General features: G+C 37.2%; 1 protein-coding gene across 1 annotated transcript in view; it reads left to right on the plus strand.

Annotated features, from left to right (window-relative positions):
* LOC121367811 (coiled-coil domain-containing protein 157-like) overlaps window positions 1-11,646 on the plus strand; it is a 20,206-nt gene extending 8,560 nt beyond the window's left edge. The window contains exons 7-11 of the mRNA XM_041492195.1: window positions 1,947-2,115; window positions 2,760-2,914; window positions 7,643-7,740; window positions 8,382-8,692; window positions 9,234-11,646. Coding sequence (XP_041348129.1) covers window positions 1,947-2,115; window positions 2,760-2,914; window positions 7,643-7,740; window positions 8,382-8,692; window positions 9,234-9,391 — 891 coding nt within the window. The 3' untranslated portion in view covers window positions 9,392-11,646. The remainder of the gene's footprint in view (window positions 1-1,946; window positions 2,116-2,759; window positions 2,915-7,642; window positions 7,741-8,381; window positions 8,693-9,233) is intronic.
* The last annotated feature ends 7,504 nt before the right edge of the window (window positions 11,647-19,150 follow it).

Raw genomic sequence — 19,150 nt, forward strand, 5'->3', positions numbered from 1 at the left:
GGTTTTTGAGGATATGTAAGAAATAGAATAATACATTCGTGTCCGTTAAATACCATTTATCTCACAACTAGTTGTTTAAAAACATATCAAACTCACTTTTGATTGTTAGATACATTTTAAAACAACCCATTGTGAGATAAATGGTATGTAACGGCCACTCATGTATTATTCTCTATTTCTTTGAACTTATTTTTATGTAAGTCTTTAACACTACTACTACTTCTGACTTAATAATCATTTTGCGTACATATTTGTAATATATTAATTGTTTATTATACTCATTTATAAACTACCATATACACAAATATTTTTGCGGCTAAAATAATTCGCGATCGGGCTTTCGTTTTACATTTTCGCGAGGAATTATTTTCGCGACTGTTACCCCCAATAATAAAATCAAAATTACCCATATTTCATTTGCCAAACTCTTTTCAATGACGATTTCACACACACACTTGGACATATTACCATGCTGTCAGCGAGACGTCAATGTTGTATGTATGTCTGATAAGACATGTTACTGATGGAACACGCACATGTGATACAGAAAATTGAAAAACGCAAATATCAAAAGAAATAACTTTTAATTATTGGTGGTACCCACAAACTCCATTCAAGGTTACAAAGAAAACAAACAAAACTGAGATTACATAACAACAGACTTACACCCACTTGTGTGTCACTTCGATCAAATCCATGTGACCATGCAGGTTTACAGAACCACGTGACCTTGTGGATAATTTGGTGGTAAAGACAAAGTGCATACGAAACTCGGTATAAATTTAACAGGTACCTCTGACTGCTTGTGTTTTGTAGCCATGAAAATTATACCAAATCGGAAATAAGTTCGCGCGTAATTAAATTTGTGGTGCTGTCAATGTGTTCGCGATTATTTTTGCGGTATATTTTATTCGCGAACATTTTTGCGTATACGGTATTCATCTTTAGTTTAATTGTTGATACGAGCATACTGTTTTATGTTTTAATAATGATAATTTCTAATGCAGGAGTGGAGATTTTTTTAATGTGTTTACAATCCCATTTCTGTCATTTTCTGGGCTATATGTCCAGGACTGTGGATTAGTTGTTAGTGGTTAGTGAGAGAGAAGTTGGTGTAGTGGTCTTACACCTACCCATTGAGTCGTTAAAACTTGCTGTGGTTGGGAGCCGGCACCGGGCTGCGAACCCTGTACCTACCATCCTCATGTCCGATGGCCTAACCATGACACCACTGAGGCCAGTGCAGCCATACAGAGAATATAATTTCTTTTCATGCATAACCTGACCTGGCACTTTCGCCCTAGTCCCATTGACTGGTCTGAACATCTCTGTAGCCAATCAACTCAAGTAAGTTGCTATCAGCTTCTCCGTCCATGATGGAAAAGGGGTGGGGTGGGATGGAGGGGGGACTGCCTGCACTGGCAAGTACAAGGGAGCACCAGCAGTCCAACCAGGGTCGGTAACAGGCGGAGGGTGGTATGGTGCTATGGAATTTTGAGTCCCAGAGGATGAAGCCAAAGAGAAATGGTGTGCATTTTGAGAAGGAAATTAGGCACAATTTTGAACAGTCCGCCAAAAAATAAAGGAGGAAGCTACGTATAGTTTTGGAAGATTAGTAAGCCGAGAGTAGCTCGTTAAGGGGATCTAGGTGACGTTGAAATGTCTCACAAGGTTGCCCATAGGGGCCCTTAAAAGGGCCTGAACTGTTCAGCTCGTGAAATAGAAGAGTTTGACCAAGACTTATTGGAAGATTTTCATCATTTGATTGGCTGTTGGGATGTTTGGGCCAGTCCATGGGACTATAGGGAAAGTGCCATAGGTTAGAGGTCTGGTTAATTTTTTATAAAATGAGAAAATGATCTAAAAAAAAATTTGGGGGGGGAAGGGGTAGGGACGATCAATTATTAGTGTCACAGATGTAATTGTAAACCTATATATCATTTCAGACTGTGATTAAGGACTTGACCAGACAGAAAGACGAGATACAGAAGGATCTCCAAGAGACCCGTGAGTTGATACAAAAACTGGAAGTGAAACTTGAAGAGGCTAAGGAACGTGAACGGCTGATTATCGAGTACCCCGATCTCAATGGCCCAGTGAATCCAGACTACCAAGGTTTGTTGTTCTTCTACAGTGTGCTTCATTTTATCAACCTTTGTTTTCTATTTCGTTTTTCTGTGTTTTAATCTTATGTTCATGAATTGTGTTGATGGCATATGAAATTAGGCTGTTCATCACATCCATTCATTCAGAATATGTATATTATGCTAATTTATTACTTTGTGGAAACCATATTGTGTTGTGAACACAACATATGTGCCTATATGTAAGTGTATGTTCATAAAAAAAGTTTTAAGCATTTCAGGGTGAAAACTGCTAATCGAAAAGAGTAGCCCATGAAGTGGTGACAGCAGGTTTCCTCTCTCAATATTTGTGTGGTCCATAACTATATGTCTGATGCCATATAACCGTAAATAAAATGTGTTGAGTGTGTCATTAAATAAATCATTTCCTTCCTTCAGGGTTAAAACTGGAAAAAAAAATCCCATTAAAAAAAATGTCATCTAATTTACAAATGCCCTTTTTGTCTAGCTGGAGAAGATTATATTACTATTTTTTTCAGCCCTCCCTTAAGTTATTTTAGGTTATGTACAGCTACCCAGTGTATACAGCTATTTTATCATATACATTTTCAAATTTGTTTCTATTGATATTAAAAATGGTGTTGATTTCTGTCTATTACACTATTTTGACTCAAGGATCAGGAGATATTGTACTGGATATGGAGAAGCAAGTTGAGGCCAACACTTTAAGGATTCGTCTTCTAGAGGAACAAAATGAAGGCTTGCGTAACTCGATTACCAAGGTCCTGACTGTGAAGACATCAAAGACGACGGAGCCAGTCAAATATCAGGTCAGATTTTAATGCATATATATATATATATATATATATATATATATATATATAACCCGCTTATTTGCATACCCTCGGTGCTGCTCGATTTTGTGCAATTAACCGGGTTAGTCGATTAACCGATAGAGTACCGACTTTCACTTTGTAACAGCCATCCAACTACAAAGTGGCATGGGAGACAGTCTAGCATAATGCGGTACTTCATACCGGAACTATTACAGTTAACACATGTCACATGCAGTTGGATATATATAAATGTAAAAAAATATATCTATCGATATATATAATTAGCATGGCGTTTTTGTTTTAATCTGCCAGACCAGAAATCATTTTCTAAAAAACCAACAACGTCCGTCACTGGGCGTCGTTTTCTAAAACCACAAACTGGCATCGTTTTCTAAAAACACAAACTTTGTGCATTAAAAAAAAACCCACTGACCATCCACTAGTGTAAACAAAGTGTATTAGCCATGTAGTTAATGAGATAAACTTGAAACAACAGAACCATCAAAAAGTTCACGTTTCATCGGTGCACGTGTTTACAAAATGACGTCAGTTTCCGGAATTACCGGGCTGTTGATTGACCGAATAGAATTACGTGAACTTGTATGCATTTGCTGGTATGGTGTTCTTTCCATCCCAAAAGATACGGCAAGCTTTGGTATTATTTGTGATCCCCAAATAATGACTTTGCTATTGTTAAGCAATTAAAGTTAAGCTCGGCTAGTGAGTCGTTATCAGTTCCAGCAGTCTGCATTGCATGCATGACCGGTCTAACACAATTGACTGACCTTCATGGTGAGGTCCGACTGATTGGTGTCTAACAATATAGCAGAAACTTAGGGACGATCCATAAATAACGGTCTTTGTTATGTTTGTTTTTTTTGACGACCTCCCCCACCAGTCTTTTTTTTTCCGCTACATTTTCCGGGAAGCAAGTGATAAATCGTTTCTTTTGCGTTTAACAGATATAGCGTACACTGCATCTAATGAATAAGTGAACAACAACCCTTTCTCGGTCACATTTATTAAAAACATAACCGCCTAGGACGATTGATCTGTAATCTTTTAATTATTAACAAGGCTTCTCAACATAACGTAATAATTGATACAGAACAATGATTGCCCTGAACACGTCAATCGAATAGGGCCTCAATAGTTGAGTGCGCATGCGTACAAGCGCACAGGCGGTACTTCTAAAAATAATAGTCGGAGAGTTACTTGTTATTGAGATGGCCTCTGATTAACAGCAATATATTGCAAACAAAACATTAGGTCTTAGGTTTATTCAACTTAATTATGTCATTCTTAAATCTTGTAGTCGGGTATTGTGATTCACCAGTAGTAACGTGCACACCATCTCATTTGCATGTCACACGTCGACTCTGTAAACAGCGATTACAGTCGGCTTACCACACAGTGAGCTCAAACAAAACAGATTAATCGGTGATTTATTTGAGTTTTTTTTGCCAAAGTTTGATAGACATTCTCAGTCATTTGTGACATTAATTTAGCACACAAAAAAAAAAAATCGTTATTTATATGTGCAAATAACCGATATATAGCCTGTAGTCTGTGCAATTAACCGGATGTTTTGTAGTGTTATAAGGGCAAATGGTTCCGTGTTGGGTGAAAATAGTCGATTAACCGAATTATGCTATAAACCGATGTGCAAATAAGTGGAGTTGACTGTATATATATATATATATATATATATATATATATATATATATATATATACAGTGGGACCTCGTTAGTCCGGACTCCAGTAGTCCGGAATCCTCATCTTACGGACGTTGTTTTTGCAAAACGAAACGACCACTCAGTAAAGTTATTCATTAATCCAGATATTCAGCTTCCGGAACCGGATGGTCATAATTCTGAACCAAATGTAAAAAGTAAAGACAAATTGCTTCGTTTGACCGGTCACCGCTGATTGAACATAAAAGTAATCTGCCAATTAACGCTCAAGGAATCGACAGAGATAAAATGGCTGCACAGGGTTTCACACCGCAGTTTATTTAACCATTCACCTGTGTTTATTTAGTGTTAGTCGGATAAAGCACAAGTGTTCACAAGTGTTTGTTGTTTTTTAAAATATAATTTCTTTGATCTATGACCAGACTGGCTGTTTTATTTTATGGGGGGGGTGTATTTTATTTTTAAAAGTGGGTAACTCTTGATCATACCCTACGGTACCCCATCACCTCGTTTTGTAACTACCCTCCCAACTTGCCTATATGATTTATTACTGAATACTGGTCATAATTGTTTTGGTATCCCAAAAGGAAACGTCTTTATATGTTATTGCTATCAAAACACTGGCTTGCGACTCTTTCATAAGTGGAACAATGCTCATTCAGTTTCACGCCGGTTTTGAGAGAGTTGTATTTCTGTGCTAGGGGCGGAGGGATGTATCATGTTGGCGTTTATATTATATCAGTAGATATAGCAGAAATTAATTATAATTTCGCCATTTAATATGTTTAAAATATAATCTGTAAAAGTAGAAACTTTAAACTAATAATGATTGTATATAAGTGAGAAACAATATGCATTCCTCAACAACGTACCCACTTTGTGGAAATGAACTCGACCACGTGGCCTAGATTCACACCATTAACCGGTACGACAAAACACGACTAATAAAATTGAAAACTTGTCGCTAGTAATCAAACATTTAGTATCAACAATTCAACATGTCTTAAACAGTATTTCATTTTATTTAATCACATTTTCTAACTTTAAGACAAGCACCTGGCAGTACACTACTGAATAGTAGACTGGCCTCACGGACATGCAAATAGTGCTTATTCACACCAAGAGGTGGATCAACAGAACAAAACTGGTTGAAGAATTGTTTGGTTCTAAAATTCAAATGTGTCGTTTTTATTTTGTTTTTGAATCAAGGGAGGTTACTCAGCACGTACATTTCAGTAATCCGGAAATTTGTTAATCTGGACGTTTGTTTTAATAACCATACTGTCCGGACTAACGAGGTTCCACTGTATATATATATATATACATATAGATATATGTATATATATATCCAGTGCAGGATTCGTTTGGGGGAGGTGCACAACTCTTGGAAAAGGATTTTTGTGAGTGTTGATATTATAAAAGTCAGTCACAGTTGTAAATCTTTTTTCAAAAAGTAGACCTCACAGGTGGGGGTTTTTGGGGTGTTTTTTTTGGGGGGGGGGGGGGTTTAGTTTTGTTGTGGGAGGGTGACTTGCTTGTGCACCTAAAGCACTTCCCCAGGGTGTGGACATGCAGTGTATGGTACAGCCAGTGCAGTGGAAGGTCAGGTGGTCTTTAATTCATACAACTGAACCCGTCAAATATTGTGGACGTTTTAATTCAAATATATTCATTATAAATGACTGGCCTCGGTGGCATCGTGGTTAGGCCATCGGTCTACAGGCTGGTAGGTACTTGGTTCAGATCCCAGTCGAGGCATGGGATTTTTAATCAGATACCGACTCCAAACCCTGAGTGAGTGCTCCGCAAGTCTCAGTGGGTAGGTGTAAACCACTTGCACCGACCAGTGATCCATAACTGGTTCAACAAAGGCCATGGTTTGTGCTATCCTGCCTGTGGGAAGTGCAAATAAAAGATCCCTTGCTGCTAACTGGAAAAAGTAGCCCATGTAGTGGCGACAGTGGGTTTTCTCTTAAAATCTGTGTGGTTCTTAACCATATGTCTGACACCATATAACTAAATAAAATGTGTTGAGTGCGTCGTTAAATAAAACATTTCTTTCTTTCATTATAAATGTTAAGCCAGTCAGATATTGGGGATCATTCACAAACATGAAACATTTTTATGTCCACTTTTAGAAGGAAAAAAAGAGTAAAGTTTGTTTTATTTAATGAACCACTAGAGCACATTGATTTTTTATCTTATCATCGGCTATTGGACGTTAAACATATGGTCATTCTGACACTTGTTTTTTTAGAGGAAACCTGCTGTTGCCACATAGGCTACTCTTTTATGACAGGCAGCAAGGGATCTTTTATTTGCACTTCCCACAGGCAGGATAGCACAAACCATGGCCTTTGTTGAACCAGTTATGGATCACTGGTCAGTGCAAGTGGTTTACACCTACCCATTGAGCCTTGTGGACTGGGATCCGAACCCAATACCTACAGCCTGTAGACCGATGGCCTAACCACGATGCCACCGAGGCCGGTCACTTTTAGAAGGGGTCAAGAACAAAAGAATATGATTTATACACTCATGAATATGTTAATAATTGTTAATGGCTCCTTGTTAACATTTTCAGAAGCTGCAGAGCTCTCTTGTTTAATTAAAGTTGAAATTAGTTTTGTTTAACAACACCACTTGAGCACATTGATTAATTAATCATCAGCTAAAATATTTGGTATTTTTACATTAGCAGTAAGGGATCTTTTAAATGCACTTTCCCATAGACAGGATAGCACATACCACAGCTTTTGACCAGTTGTGGTGCACTGGTTGTAACGAGAGAACCCCCAAATCAGTTTAATGGATCCACCAAGGTGATTTGATACTGCGAAGCTAAGATTTATGTTAATAAAACAATCACTTACCTTCACTAAAATTGTGGCTTGAATTTTATCCCCAAAAAGTCAAATTTGTATTATTTATTATTAATGTGTTTCTAAGAATTTTAAATGTCATTTAAAGACATGTGTTTTTCCACCTCTAGTATTATGAATGTCTTGTTTTGTGAACATATTTCAGATGACTCAGCCGACCCCTCTCTGGAAGACCAGTACATTAGAACAGTACCACGTTGATGACCGCGACAACCACCAAGGCTCACTCTATCAGGATATTCGGTACGAGATTATTTGTTATTTGGTTCGGTTTCTCATTATTTCTTTCATTAATCAAAAATGCACATTTAAAAATTTGCTGTTCGTTTTAGCACCTTCTTTTTTCTGAATAAAAATATCTGAGAAATAATGTTTATCATGTTTGAATTACTTTGATGTCAACCAAGACAACAAATTAAAAATGTTAAAAGTGCATGTTTGTTTTGTTTAACGACACCACTAGATCACATTGATTTATTAATCATCAGCTGTTTGATGTCAAACATTTGGTAATTCTGAAATGTAGTCTAAGAGAGGAAACCTGTTACATTTTTTCATTAGGATTTTTTATATACACCATCCCACAGACAGGATAGCACATACCACGGTCTTTGATATACCAGTCATGGTGAGCTGGCTGGAATGACAAATAGCCCAATGGGTCCACCGATGGGGATCAATCAACTCCACATCAAGCAAGCACTTTACCACTGGGCTACATATCGTCCAATTGAAAACATTTTAGCATAGTAATTTAGACTATCCAAAAAAATCCAAACCAATTTCTAAATGTGAGTGGAATAGATTTTATTTTTTAAATAACAGAACAACAGAAGCACTACTAACATACAGAAGGGTGATGTAAACAATGTATTGTTTTGTAGGGGTTTAAACTGTAACAACAGCAATTCGTCCAACAGTGTTCCTAACAAGGCCCGGGAACAACCAAGTCCTGTTACAAAGGAACAGACATATACCTCGAGCGCTTCTCATGTCAATATTAATGATACATTCCTGGTTGGCAAGGCAACGCGACCCACCAGTGCTGTGTCAGCTAAGACAGGTAGCACGAAGGGGAGACCACTCAGTGCTAACAAAGTGATGGTGCCCGTGAATGCAACGAGTATTGGTGCTTATCTTCAAATGAAGAAGAGTGGACATTCACCTCAGGGGAACCATAACAAAACTGTTAAAGGTCAAATAAATATCTATTTCTTTTCTTTTTTTAAAAAGCCATGCAAAAAATTAAATTTTGCTTTACAGTCTTTGATAATTAAATAGACAACATTGTTATGTAATTTTTACAGGATTTTTAATAGATGTTACCTAACAGCTGATTTTTTTCCCCCCACCACACTAATCTACTAACTTCTGTACTGATTTGTGTGATTATAATAGCACATTTAATTTAGATGTGAGCATGAGAACTGTTACACCGTACCAAACTGAATTGGAAAACTGAAAAATTATACTTTTTTTTGTTACATTGCGAAAAGAATTTCAAATGTAGAAATATGATAAAATTATGGTTACGGAAATTTAAGTTGAACTAATCTGGATTTAAAATGACTCTCAAGAAGTTAGAGCACCCAGTTTGTTTTTAAAATTAGCCTAGCTGTAACTTTTGAAATACATATAATATATAATACGAAGATGAAAATACTGAAATTGCATCAGAATTTCTGAACAGAAGTTTTCAACGTAATTTGACTATTTTATACATTTTTCTGTTGTAGGTTCAAATAAACCACCGTCTGGTAAACCAAGACAGTATGCCTGGGCAGATGGAGATGGTTTCAGTCATCCAGCACCAACACTTGCCTGTGCCTTCTGTGATAAAATGTACAGCAATTCCAGGGACTTGGAAATCCACAAGTCGTACTGTACAGGATGACACGATGTTCAACCAGTGTTTCATGGGACGTTATAGCTAACACACTGAAAATATTAAAGGTTTTTTGTTTGTACATTTGAGTTGTAACCCGTAATTAGAGTTAATGTAAAGCAAATATGATCAAATATCAGTTAGTATTAGTAAATTGTATGTATAACTAGTGATAAGAACTAATGTAAAGCAAATATGATCAAATATCAGTTAGTATTAGTAAATTGTATGTATAACTAGTGATAAGAACTAATGTAAAGCAAATATGATCAAATATCAGTTAGTAAATTGTATGTATAACTAGTGATAAGAACTAATGTAAAGAAAATATGATGATAGAGTTGTAACCAGTAATTATTGTTTTGCTTTGAGATATTTTATTGATCAGAAAAAAGTCAAAAGGATTGCACAACAGGCAGAGCTTATATAAGTACTCTCCTAAAACTAGTACCAGTAATTAGACTTAATGTAAAGAAAATATCAGTCTAGCAGTAATCAGAGAAGTGATCTCATTTAGTGATGAAAATAAAGGATGGATTCTATTTTCTCTCATCCTCAGGTATATAGAAAGCTATATAAGAAATTTTTATCTTACATGGGATATCACGTGCACTTGTTTAACATGACGTCATGAGTAATATATGACATCATATTAATGTGAGATGGTGATATGAGGTCATTAGACACGTTTTAAAATTAATATTGTATGACTAAAACCTTCATTATAAAAGCTATCTTGTTAATTTGTAGTGTTAAGTTTTATTTAGCACATGAAAGAAACACAATAAATATGGTAGTGTAGTTTATTTATGATAAAATGGTCAAATAAAAAAGTTACTTGTTCAGCCATTTTTGTCTATTCATGAAAAATAATGGTTTATTTATCGAATGAATGAGAGAAAAAGATTCCATCATATGCCGTCATGTGGGATAAAAAAAAAGAAGTACAAAACCTCGTTGGTGAAATTTTTTACCATGGGACTTGGTAAGCCTTGTCCCAGGTCAAAATTTCTACCACTTTGGGTGTACTTTTTCTACGCCACATGATACATATGATGGAGTCTTATAATCACCCAACCCCTTTTACAATGATAGAAAAGCTGAATCAGAAGGTTCCAGAATGTACTTAAAACCAATACAATAAAAATACCTAGTTCCCTCCCCACCGCTAGAATCTTCTGCTGTTGGTATAAATCACAATTTGTAATGTATTACACCCCCTTAAAATTTTTCATGACAGATCTGCGTATGGTATTACAAGGTTCAATTTCCGTTTCGTAAAACTCAGCATTTTATTTTGATGATCTAATATAGTGCCTTGCTTACTACATATCCTTAATGTATTGGTGCGCTTATATACATCTGACAGTTACCAATGATTCAATTAAGTGTCTTTAATAGCATTTTAAAAAGCTTGGAACATTTTATGCCTTTCATTTTTATCATCTTAATTTAACAGAGTTGATGAACCTCCAGATGTTTCCTGACTTGTTAATATTATTGCCACTTGAAAACTGTTCTGGTCCTGGTCGTGGATCTTCTCCAAAAAGTTCATTATAATCCACTGGGTTTTTTTTAAAACTCTTGCAAAATTTTATGGGCTTATTTTGTTTTGTCCAAAGTCAAAATTATGAACAAAAACTATGAAATATGTGAAAGTAGCTTTGATATCGAGGTTACCACACAGGCAGATTTTATAAGAAGGTGGAATTGTATTTATATTGCATTGTGTTCTTCATATGGGCCTATATATGTTTATTAATATCGGTTACAAAATGTTTGGTGTTTTATTGTGCCTTCAGTATGGTTGTGTCTTAACCTGTGCTTGAGTTAAAAAAACAGGAATGATGTCATAATTTGTTTTTAACCAATGTTCTGGTTTGTTCAGCCTTTCATAACTCAAGCCCTGGTGTTAACATTCCTGCTTCAAGTCATAAGTATTTTGTTTTTATATTTATTGTTAATATGTTACCCTGTTGTTGTTGTTGGAGTTTACTACTGTCCGTCTAGTATTTTTATATTTTTATCTTTATTGTAACTGTCTTGTCAAATTGTTAAAAACAAAAATGATACGTGTTTGAACAGAAATGATGACATAATTTGTTTTTAACTAGTGTTCTGAATGTTCAGCCTTTCATAACTCAAGGCCTGGTGTTAAAGGGACACACCCTAGTTATGGCTAGTTGTTAACCATTACGGCGTCGTTTTTTGCTATTAAACCTATTTTTTTCACAAATAAAATTGCACTTTACTTACATTTTATTATTTAGAATACACATTTCCATTCACCTGAAGTGCTTTTTGGTAATCCTGGTAATCCTGATGTTTGTAAAACCACGAAATGCATTTTTTGTATTTCTTAAAATTCCGCGCGCACTCGAGAAAAAAACGTTAAGCAAGCGAGGTCCAATCTATTTTTAGAGGGAATCTTCCTGTGTAAACGTCACAGACGTTGGTATACCACGTGACCGTTATCATTTTGGTTCGGTTTGTTTTCTCGTGCACAGTTCACGCAATCAACATCCGATTTGTTGTCGTTTGCTTGTTGTTCATTTGTGAGATTTTTCTTCACAGTTCGTGAACATTTTCAGTAACAATAAAGTTCAGACAAGTAAGTGTCTCAATACAAAACGTTACAAACCCTTAAAACCAATAATTTTGATAAGTCTTACGATATCTGGAGAGGGGATACAACCAGGACAGAACAGTTGGAACATGTCCAGGAGAGGTGAAAGGAACGCACCCCAAGTCTGTGAAATTTGTCTTGACGTAGGCATTGTTGTGCTTCGAGCGACATCTACCGGTGACATCAGAATACTAACTTTCAAAATTATTTCAAGCAATTGGGACATGGGGATTCCCATGGTATTTATCGATATAAAACCTGCTTTTTCACTCCATTTGATAAAAACGTGATCTAAGTGTGTTACAGGTTTGTAGATTAACCAAATTATAATTTATTTTCGCTGGATGGAACTAGGGTGTGCGGCTTTAACATTCCAGCTTTGAGTTATTAATGTTTTTTCTTGATATTTATTAATATGTCACTGCATTGTTGTGTAGCCAGTTGGAGTTTACTACTGTCCGTCCATTATTTTTATTTATTTTTTCACTTTTTATGTGAAGTTGTTAAAAACGAAAATGTTATACATTTCCTTATGAGCTAGTAAACATCAGAGCTTCTCAGATTCTTGTATTCTGCTGGGACCTAATTCGCTAAACTCTTGCAGCTTTGCGATATCGCAGTGTAATGCTAAAAGACTTGCAAAGAGGATGCTTTGTTGTCTAGCAGAGCCTAAGAGACCTTTGTGAATTAGGTCCCTGATGTTTTTCCAGTAAATATATGTTTAATGTCTTATGTCACTAGGGACCATCCATAAAGTATGTTAAAATCAATTTTATACCCACACCCCATACCTCGTATACGCCTTGTGTAGGTTTCATCACTACCCTTCTCCCTCTATCTACCATTATGTGCAAACATTTATCATCTATACACAGAAGTATATTGAATTCGATTACGAACTCGAATTATGTAAATTTTACACTAAGCTAAAAGAAAAATTAACTCTATTTAAATTTATTGACAAAATGTTTTAAACAGACTTCAGTTTTAACAATGCACTCGGCACATTTTATTTATGGTTATATGGCCTCGGACATATGGTTAAGGACCATACAGATATTGAGGGAGGAAACCCACTGTTACTAGTTCATGGGCTACTCTTTTCAATTAGCAGCAAGGGATCTTTTATATGTACCACCCCATAGACAGGATAGCACATACCACAGCCTTTGATATACCAGTCGTGGTGCACTGGCTGGAGCGAGATATAGTCCAATGGGTCCACTGACAGGGATCAATCCCAAACTGACCGAGCATCAAGCGAGTGTTTTACCACTGGGCTATGATTTTATAGAAGTCCCCTTATACAGTTAAATGTACATGACTGTAAAGCGTTTATATATATAATTTTGATCCATGTTTCAGTTGCATTAAAAAGTAATATGTATGAATTGTGTATGTATACATGTAATGCTCTGTTTTATCCAATTGTTATAGAAATAAAACCATCATAGAATTGACAAAATCAATTTGTTTTCTATCATTATCCTGTAAAAACTTGCTCATTTGCAACAGTAGAGCACTAATTTCATCTGTGGTTTGTTTTCCCTTGGTGAATAGACTAATTAGTTTCCTTTCTGACAGTATGACCATAAATTATAATTGGTATATTGAAGCTCATGGTACATATAACTCTATAAAAAATAAAATTAAAACTGATATAAAAACATTAAGTTGTGAACCAATGCCAACTCAAAGAACATTAAAAAAAAAATTCAGTGTAAATAAAAACAGTTTCTTTACAAATTTCTTTGCGTAGGTTAAATCTTATGTTATAATACAGGGGCTGGTTGTTCAAATGTTAGTTAGCTTAATCAGTGGTTAAGAGAGATTTTCAAAACCAAGAACCGGATCAATACAAATAACTGAAGACCTAATGTTGAAACTTGATTTACAATAACCGCAGATATCCATATGTAATAAAATCCAAAGTTTAGTTCGTATCTGTGCAAAAATAATTAAAAGGAAAATGTTAGACTAACTCGGGGTTAATATAACTATGCTTTGAACAACCAGGCCCAAGTATGAAGACAACTGATGGAACAGCCAAGGTAAACCAGTTTACCTCAGATTAGTTATCTTCCCATTTGGTTGTCCGTGCAGGTAGTATGCTGTTTGACTGTGATTATTTCATGGCAGACAGCTATGAAGCGGCACCTATTTGACTGAGTTGACAAGGGCGAGCATGTATTTTGTAAACATGTGTAACCTGTTGACATTGAAGACTTGTTTGTGGTAATTCTGGCCCATGCAAAAGTAGTGCTTTTTGTGTAAAATGGGTGTACTCCGGCCAGGTTTAGTGGGTGTGTTTGTTTAAACCAATATGCCTGGGAGAAAGAGCTGGACAACAGGGGTTGTCCTTTTCAGGGTATGTGTCCCCCAGGCAGGCAAAGGTACATAAAAAAATCCATGGGCCTGGTGACATTAATAAAAATTTATATATGGCGAAATTAATTGTGGTCTGTGGCCAGTTGTAGTCTCAGTGTAGTGCATTATCATTTACTTCAATAACAGTGCAGGTGAGATTGCATACCTTGGCTGTCCCAAGAAACATTTTAATAATTTTGTTTCTTTTTCTGATGATGATAATCTGAATATTAGTTCAGTATTCCAAAAGGAACACATCAACTTCAAAAGTCCCCTGCCATTTTAAATATGCTACATAGAGGGAAGCAACTCGCCGTGCACGTTAAGAAAAGTATTGGAAGTATCGTGCCCCGTGCACTAGTCAAATGACGTGTTACAAAATGTTGAGGGAGGGAGACTGGTTGCGTAATTGTTCAATTAAAAATGCCACGTGAATGTCAATGCCTCAACCAACACTATCAAGTTAACTAATTGTAGGCCTACGTTTAACAAGTTATTTTAAAAATCAAAATAATAATATGAGGGATCTAATTTAGTCAGTAGTGCACACTTGAAATGCTTGGGTCGTAGTTCTAATTGAACAACCTCCTCAGAACCAGTGGGTTTTCCCATCCCAACTATCCTAATCATGTTCGTTGTTCATAATAATGAAAGTCAAGACAAGTTTATTCCTACACATGTTTATCTGCACGTAAAGGTAACTATTACTGTGTGCATCAAATTATCTGAATAGTACATATTGTAATTAAAAAATCAATTTGTCTGCATTATTGTATGTCATAATTATATTTTTATAGCACTGTTCCTGAAATTTTTGAATAACTCCACACAAATGAACCAAACAACACAAAATTAGAAGAAAACATTATTGGTTTATTGGTTCATTTTTGCAACATATGTCTCTACATTTACATGTACTAATTACTTCATAAATTAATATTAACAGGCCTTGACCGTAACTTTTTTCAGCGGTAGCCAACTGGGCTACCAGGTTATAACATCTGGTAGTCCCCAGTAAAAATGGGTAGCCCCATAATTTTAATATTTGAAAAAAATGCAGAGTAACTGAACGTGTAAAACAAATATATAGTAGCCCGGTGGACCACCAGGTTTAGACATATGGTAGCCCGAGCAAACATTTGGTAGCCAAAATACGCTGGGCTACCGTTAAGATCGAGCCCTGAATAATGCTTGGTTTTTGCTCGCTTTAGCATTTTGAGGTGTGCGAATTTTCACTCGCCATGGTTTTTCAAAAGCCAAGGACTGCTAAACGTGCAAGAAAACAAACTGAAGAGTTTTTGGATTCTGACGATATTCCACATCGTCAACTGACTCACATTACAACACTTGGAAAGAACAGACATTGGGCACGATAGAGAACACACAACATATCCTGAACATAACATAGCACTCACATCAGAAACTAAACATGATATAGAACAACAACAGAACATTAGCACGACATAGCACTCACACCAGAACATGCCATAGCACACACAACAGAACCTGAACAAGATAGTACACACAACACAACTTGAATTTGAAATACCAAACACAACAGGACATGAACATGACATAACACCCACAAAAGAACCTGAACATAATCTAGCACACACAACTGAACATGACATACAGCATACACAACAGAGCTTGGCATATCAATCATAAAAAAAAATCCTGAACATTAAATAGCAAAAAGAACATGCTGAACAGGACAAAATAATCATCACAGAAACTGAACGTGCAATAGACCTCGCGACAGAACCTGAACATGATGTGGCACACACAACAACCTAAACATGACATAGCATTCTCAACAAAACCTGACCATGATAGAGTACTCACAACATGACTTTAACGTATTATAGCACTCACAACAGAACCTGAACATGATAGAGTACTCAAAACAAAACCTGAACATGACATAGCACTCACAATAGAACCTAAACAAGAAGATGACAGAATACACATACAACAGACCATGACCATGACATAGCACACGTAAGAGAACCTGAACATGACATATCATCCACAACCGATCCAGAACATAATCTAGCATACACAACAGAAGCCGGAGAATCACTGAACACCACACAACATAGCCCGAAGAGATCACTGAACACATATCATAACCTGGAGAAATCACTGAACACACAATAGAACTTGGAGAGATCATTGAACACACAACTGAACATGGAGAGATCACTGAACATTCAACAGAACCTGGAGAAATTACTGGACATACAACATAATCTGGCGAGATCACTGAATACACAACAGAATCTGGAGAGATCACTGGACACACAACAGAACCAAGAGAGAGAGAGAGAGAGAGAGAGAGAGAGAGAGAGAGAGAGAGAGAGAGAGAGAGAGAGAGAGAGAGAGAGAGAGAGAGAGATAGCAATGAACACACAATGGAACCTGGACAGATCACTGAACACACAACAGAACCCAGAAAGTACACCCAACACACAGCAGAAGCTGAAGAGATCACGGATCATTCAACAGGACCTGGACATCGTATAGTGTTCATCATCAAACAACGAACATGGAGCACTACCACCAGATACGGTCACACACAATCCCATATCAGGAATGGGTCAAAGAAAACAAGGATTTCACGAGTCAGGGTTTTTTCACTTTATTATTTTATATTGTTCAACCGGTGATTTTATTAATACGTACTGTACGTTTTCTCTTGTTTTTTAATGTTTGCTCCTAGATCTTTCTATTTACAAGCTTTCTGCCTTTTTAAATTAACATGTGATTTGCAAAACTGAAATGTTTTAGAAGTGATGGTTCTTTCAGAATAAAGATTTAAATTTTAACTTGATATACTGTTGGTCGTAAATGGCGCATTTAATTCAATAATAATTAATTGTCATAACTACCACTATCTACGCAAATAACTGAAACACCTAATGTGCTATAAATATCGCAAATGTACAAAGAAATCGTAAATGTGTTCAGGTTTCATTGCCATTAAGTGGGCGGGGCGTAGCCCAGTGGTCTGGGATCGATCCTCGTCGGTGGGCCCATTTGGCTATTTCTCGTTCCAGCCAGTGCACCACGTCTGGTATATCAAAGGTCGTGGTATGTACTACGCTGTCTGTGGGATAGTGCATATAAAAGACCCCTTGCTGCTAATCGAAAAGAGTAGCCCATGAAATGGCGACAGCGGGTTTCCTCTCTCAATATCTGTGTGGTCCTTAACCACATGTCTGACGCCATATGATCGTAAATAAAATGTGTTGAGTGCGTCGTTAAATAAAATATTTCCTTCTTTCATTGCCATTAAAACAAATTCGACATCTTAACTATTAATGAACAAAAACAGTTTTCCTTCATTATCTCGGCTTACGTCCTTCTGGTTCTCACGCGACAGACGCCATATAACCGTAAATAAAATGTGTTGAGTGCGTCGTTAAATAAAACATTTCCTTCCTCACGCAACAATATATGTATAGTAGAAGAAAGAAAAAAAAGGTTTTCGGCCGAAATTGGTAGCACATACGTTTGCGTGTGTGTGTGTGTATGTGTGTGTGTGTGTGTGCGTGTTGTGTGTGTATGTATGTGTGAGAGAGATATTGTGTGTGCGCGCGCGTGCGTGCGTGCGTGCGTGCGTGTGTGTGTGTGTGCGTACGCGTGTGTTTGTAACAACTGTACAATCCAATCAATACATATAATGTTTTTGGGTTTTCAATGTATTATTTTCATTTACTATGTATAAATTCGTACGCTTATGTATATATTGATCGAATGGGTGTTTTGGGGAAATGTTTTTCTATATATAACGGGCCGGCCTCGGTGGCGTCGTGGTAGGCCATCGGTCTACAGGCTGGTAGGTACTGGGTTCGGATCCCAGTCGAGGCATGGGATTTGTAATCCAGATACCGGCTCCAAACCCTGAGTGAGTGCTCCGTAAGGCTCAGTGGGTAGGTGTAAACCACTTGCACCGACCAGTGATCCATAACTGGTTCAAAAAAGGCCATGGTTTGTGCTATCCTGCCTGTGGGAAGCGCAAATAAAAGATCCCTTGCTGCTAATCGGAAGAGTAGCCCATGTAGTGGCGACAGCGGGTTTCCTCTCAAAATCTGTGTGGTCCTTAACCATATGTCTGACGCCATATAACCGTAAATAAAATGTGTTGAGTGCGTCGTTAAATAAAACATTTCTTTCTATATATACTCTTCAAAAGAAGAAACGCAAAACCACATTGTCGTAACATTTGGAGAATTGATTTAATTATTGAATGGTGAGTCCGATAATTACCAAATGTTGCAGGATTGTTCACAATTAACTCTAGTCCATTGTGAGTAAGTGATAGGACACACCACCAAGGTCAAGGTCATCTGGAGTCAATACCGGGTGTGGCCTCCGCGTGTGTTGACAACTGCCTGGCACCGCCTGCCCATTGAAGCAACCAGAGTACGGATGACGTCCCGGGGGATGGTGGCCCACTCGGCCTGCAAGGCTGCTGCCAGCTCGGGCAGGGTCTGGGGCTGTGGTTGTCGCTGTCGGAGGCGTCGGTCCAACTCGTCCCATAGATGCTCAATTGGGTTCAAATCCGGTGATATCGATGGCCAAGGAAGGACATTAATGTTGTTCTGTAGGAAAGCCGTTGTGAGACGTGCTGTGTGAGGCCTGGCGTTGTCATGTTGGAACACTGCGTTGGCGTTGGCCATAACTGGAACGATGTGTGGCCGGAGGATCTGGTCAATGTAGCCCTGTGCATTCAGGTGCCCTGCACGTGGACCAGGTCAGTTCTGCCAGTG

This window comes from Gigantopelta aegis, chromosome 3 (genome assembly GCF_016097555.1).
Source record: "Gigantopelta aegis isolate Gae_Host chromosome 3, Gae_host_genome, whole genome shotgun sequence".
Taxonomy (NCBI): domain Eukaryota; kingdom Metazoa; phylum Mollusca; class Gastropoda; order Neomphalida; family Peltospiridae; genus Gigantopelta; species Gigantopelta aegis.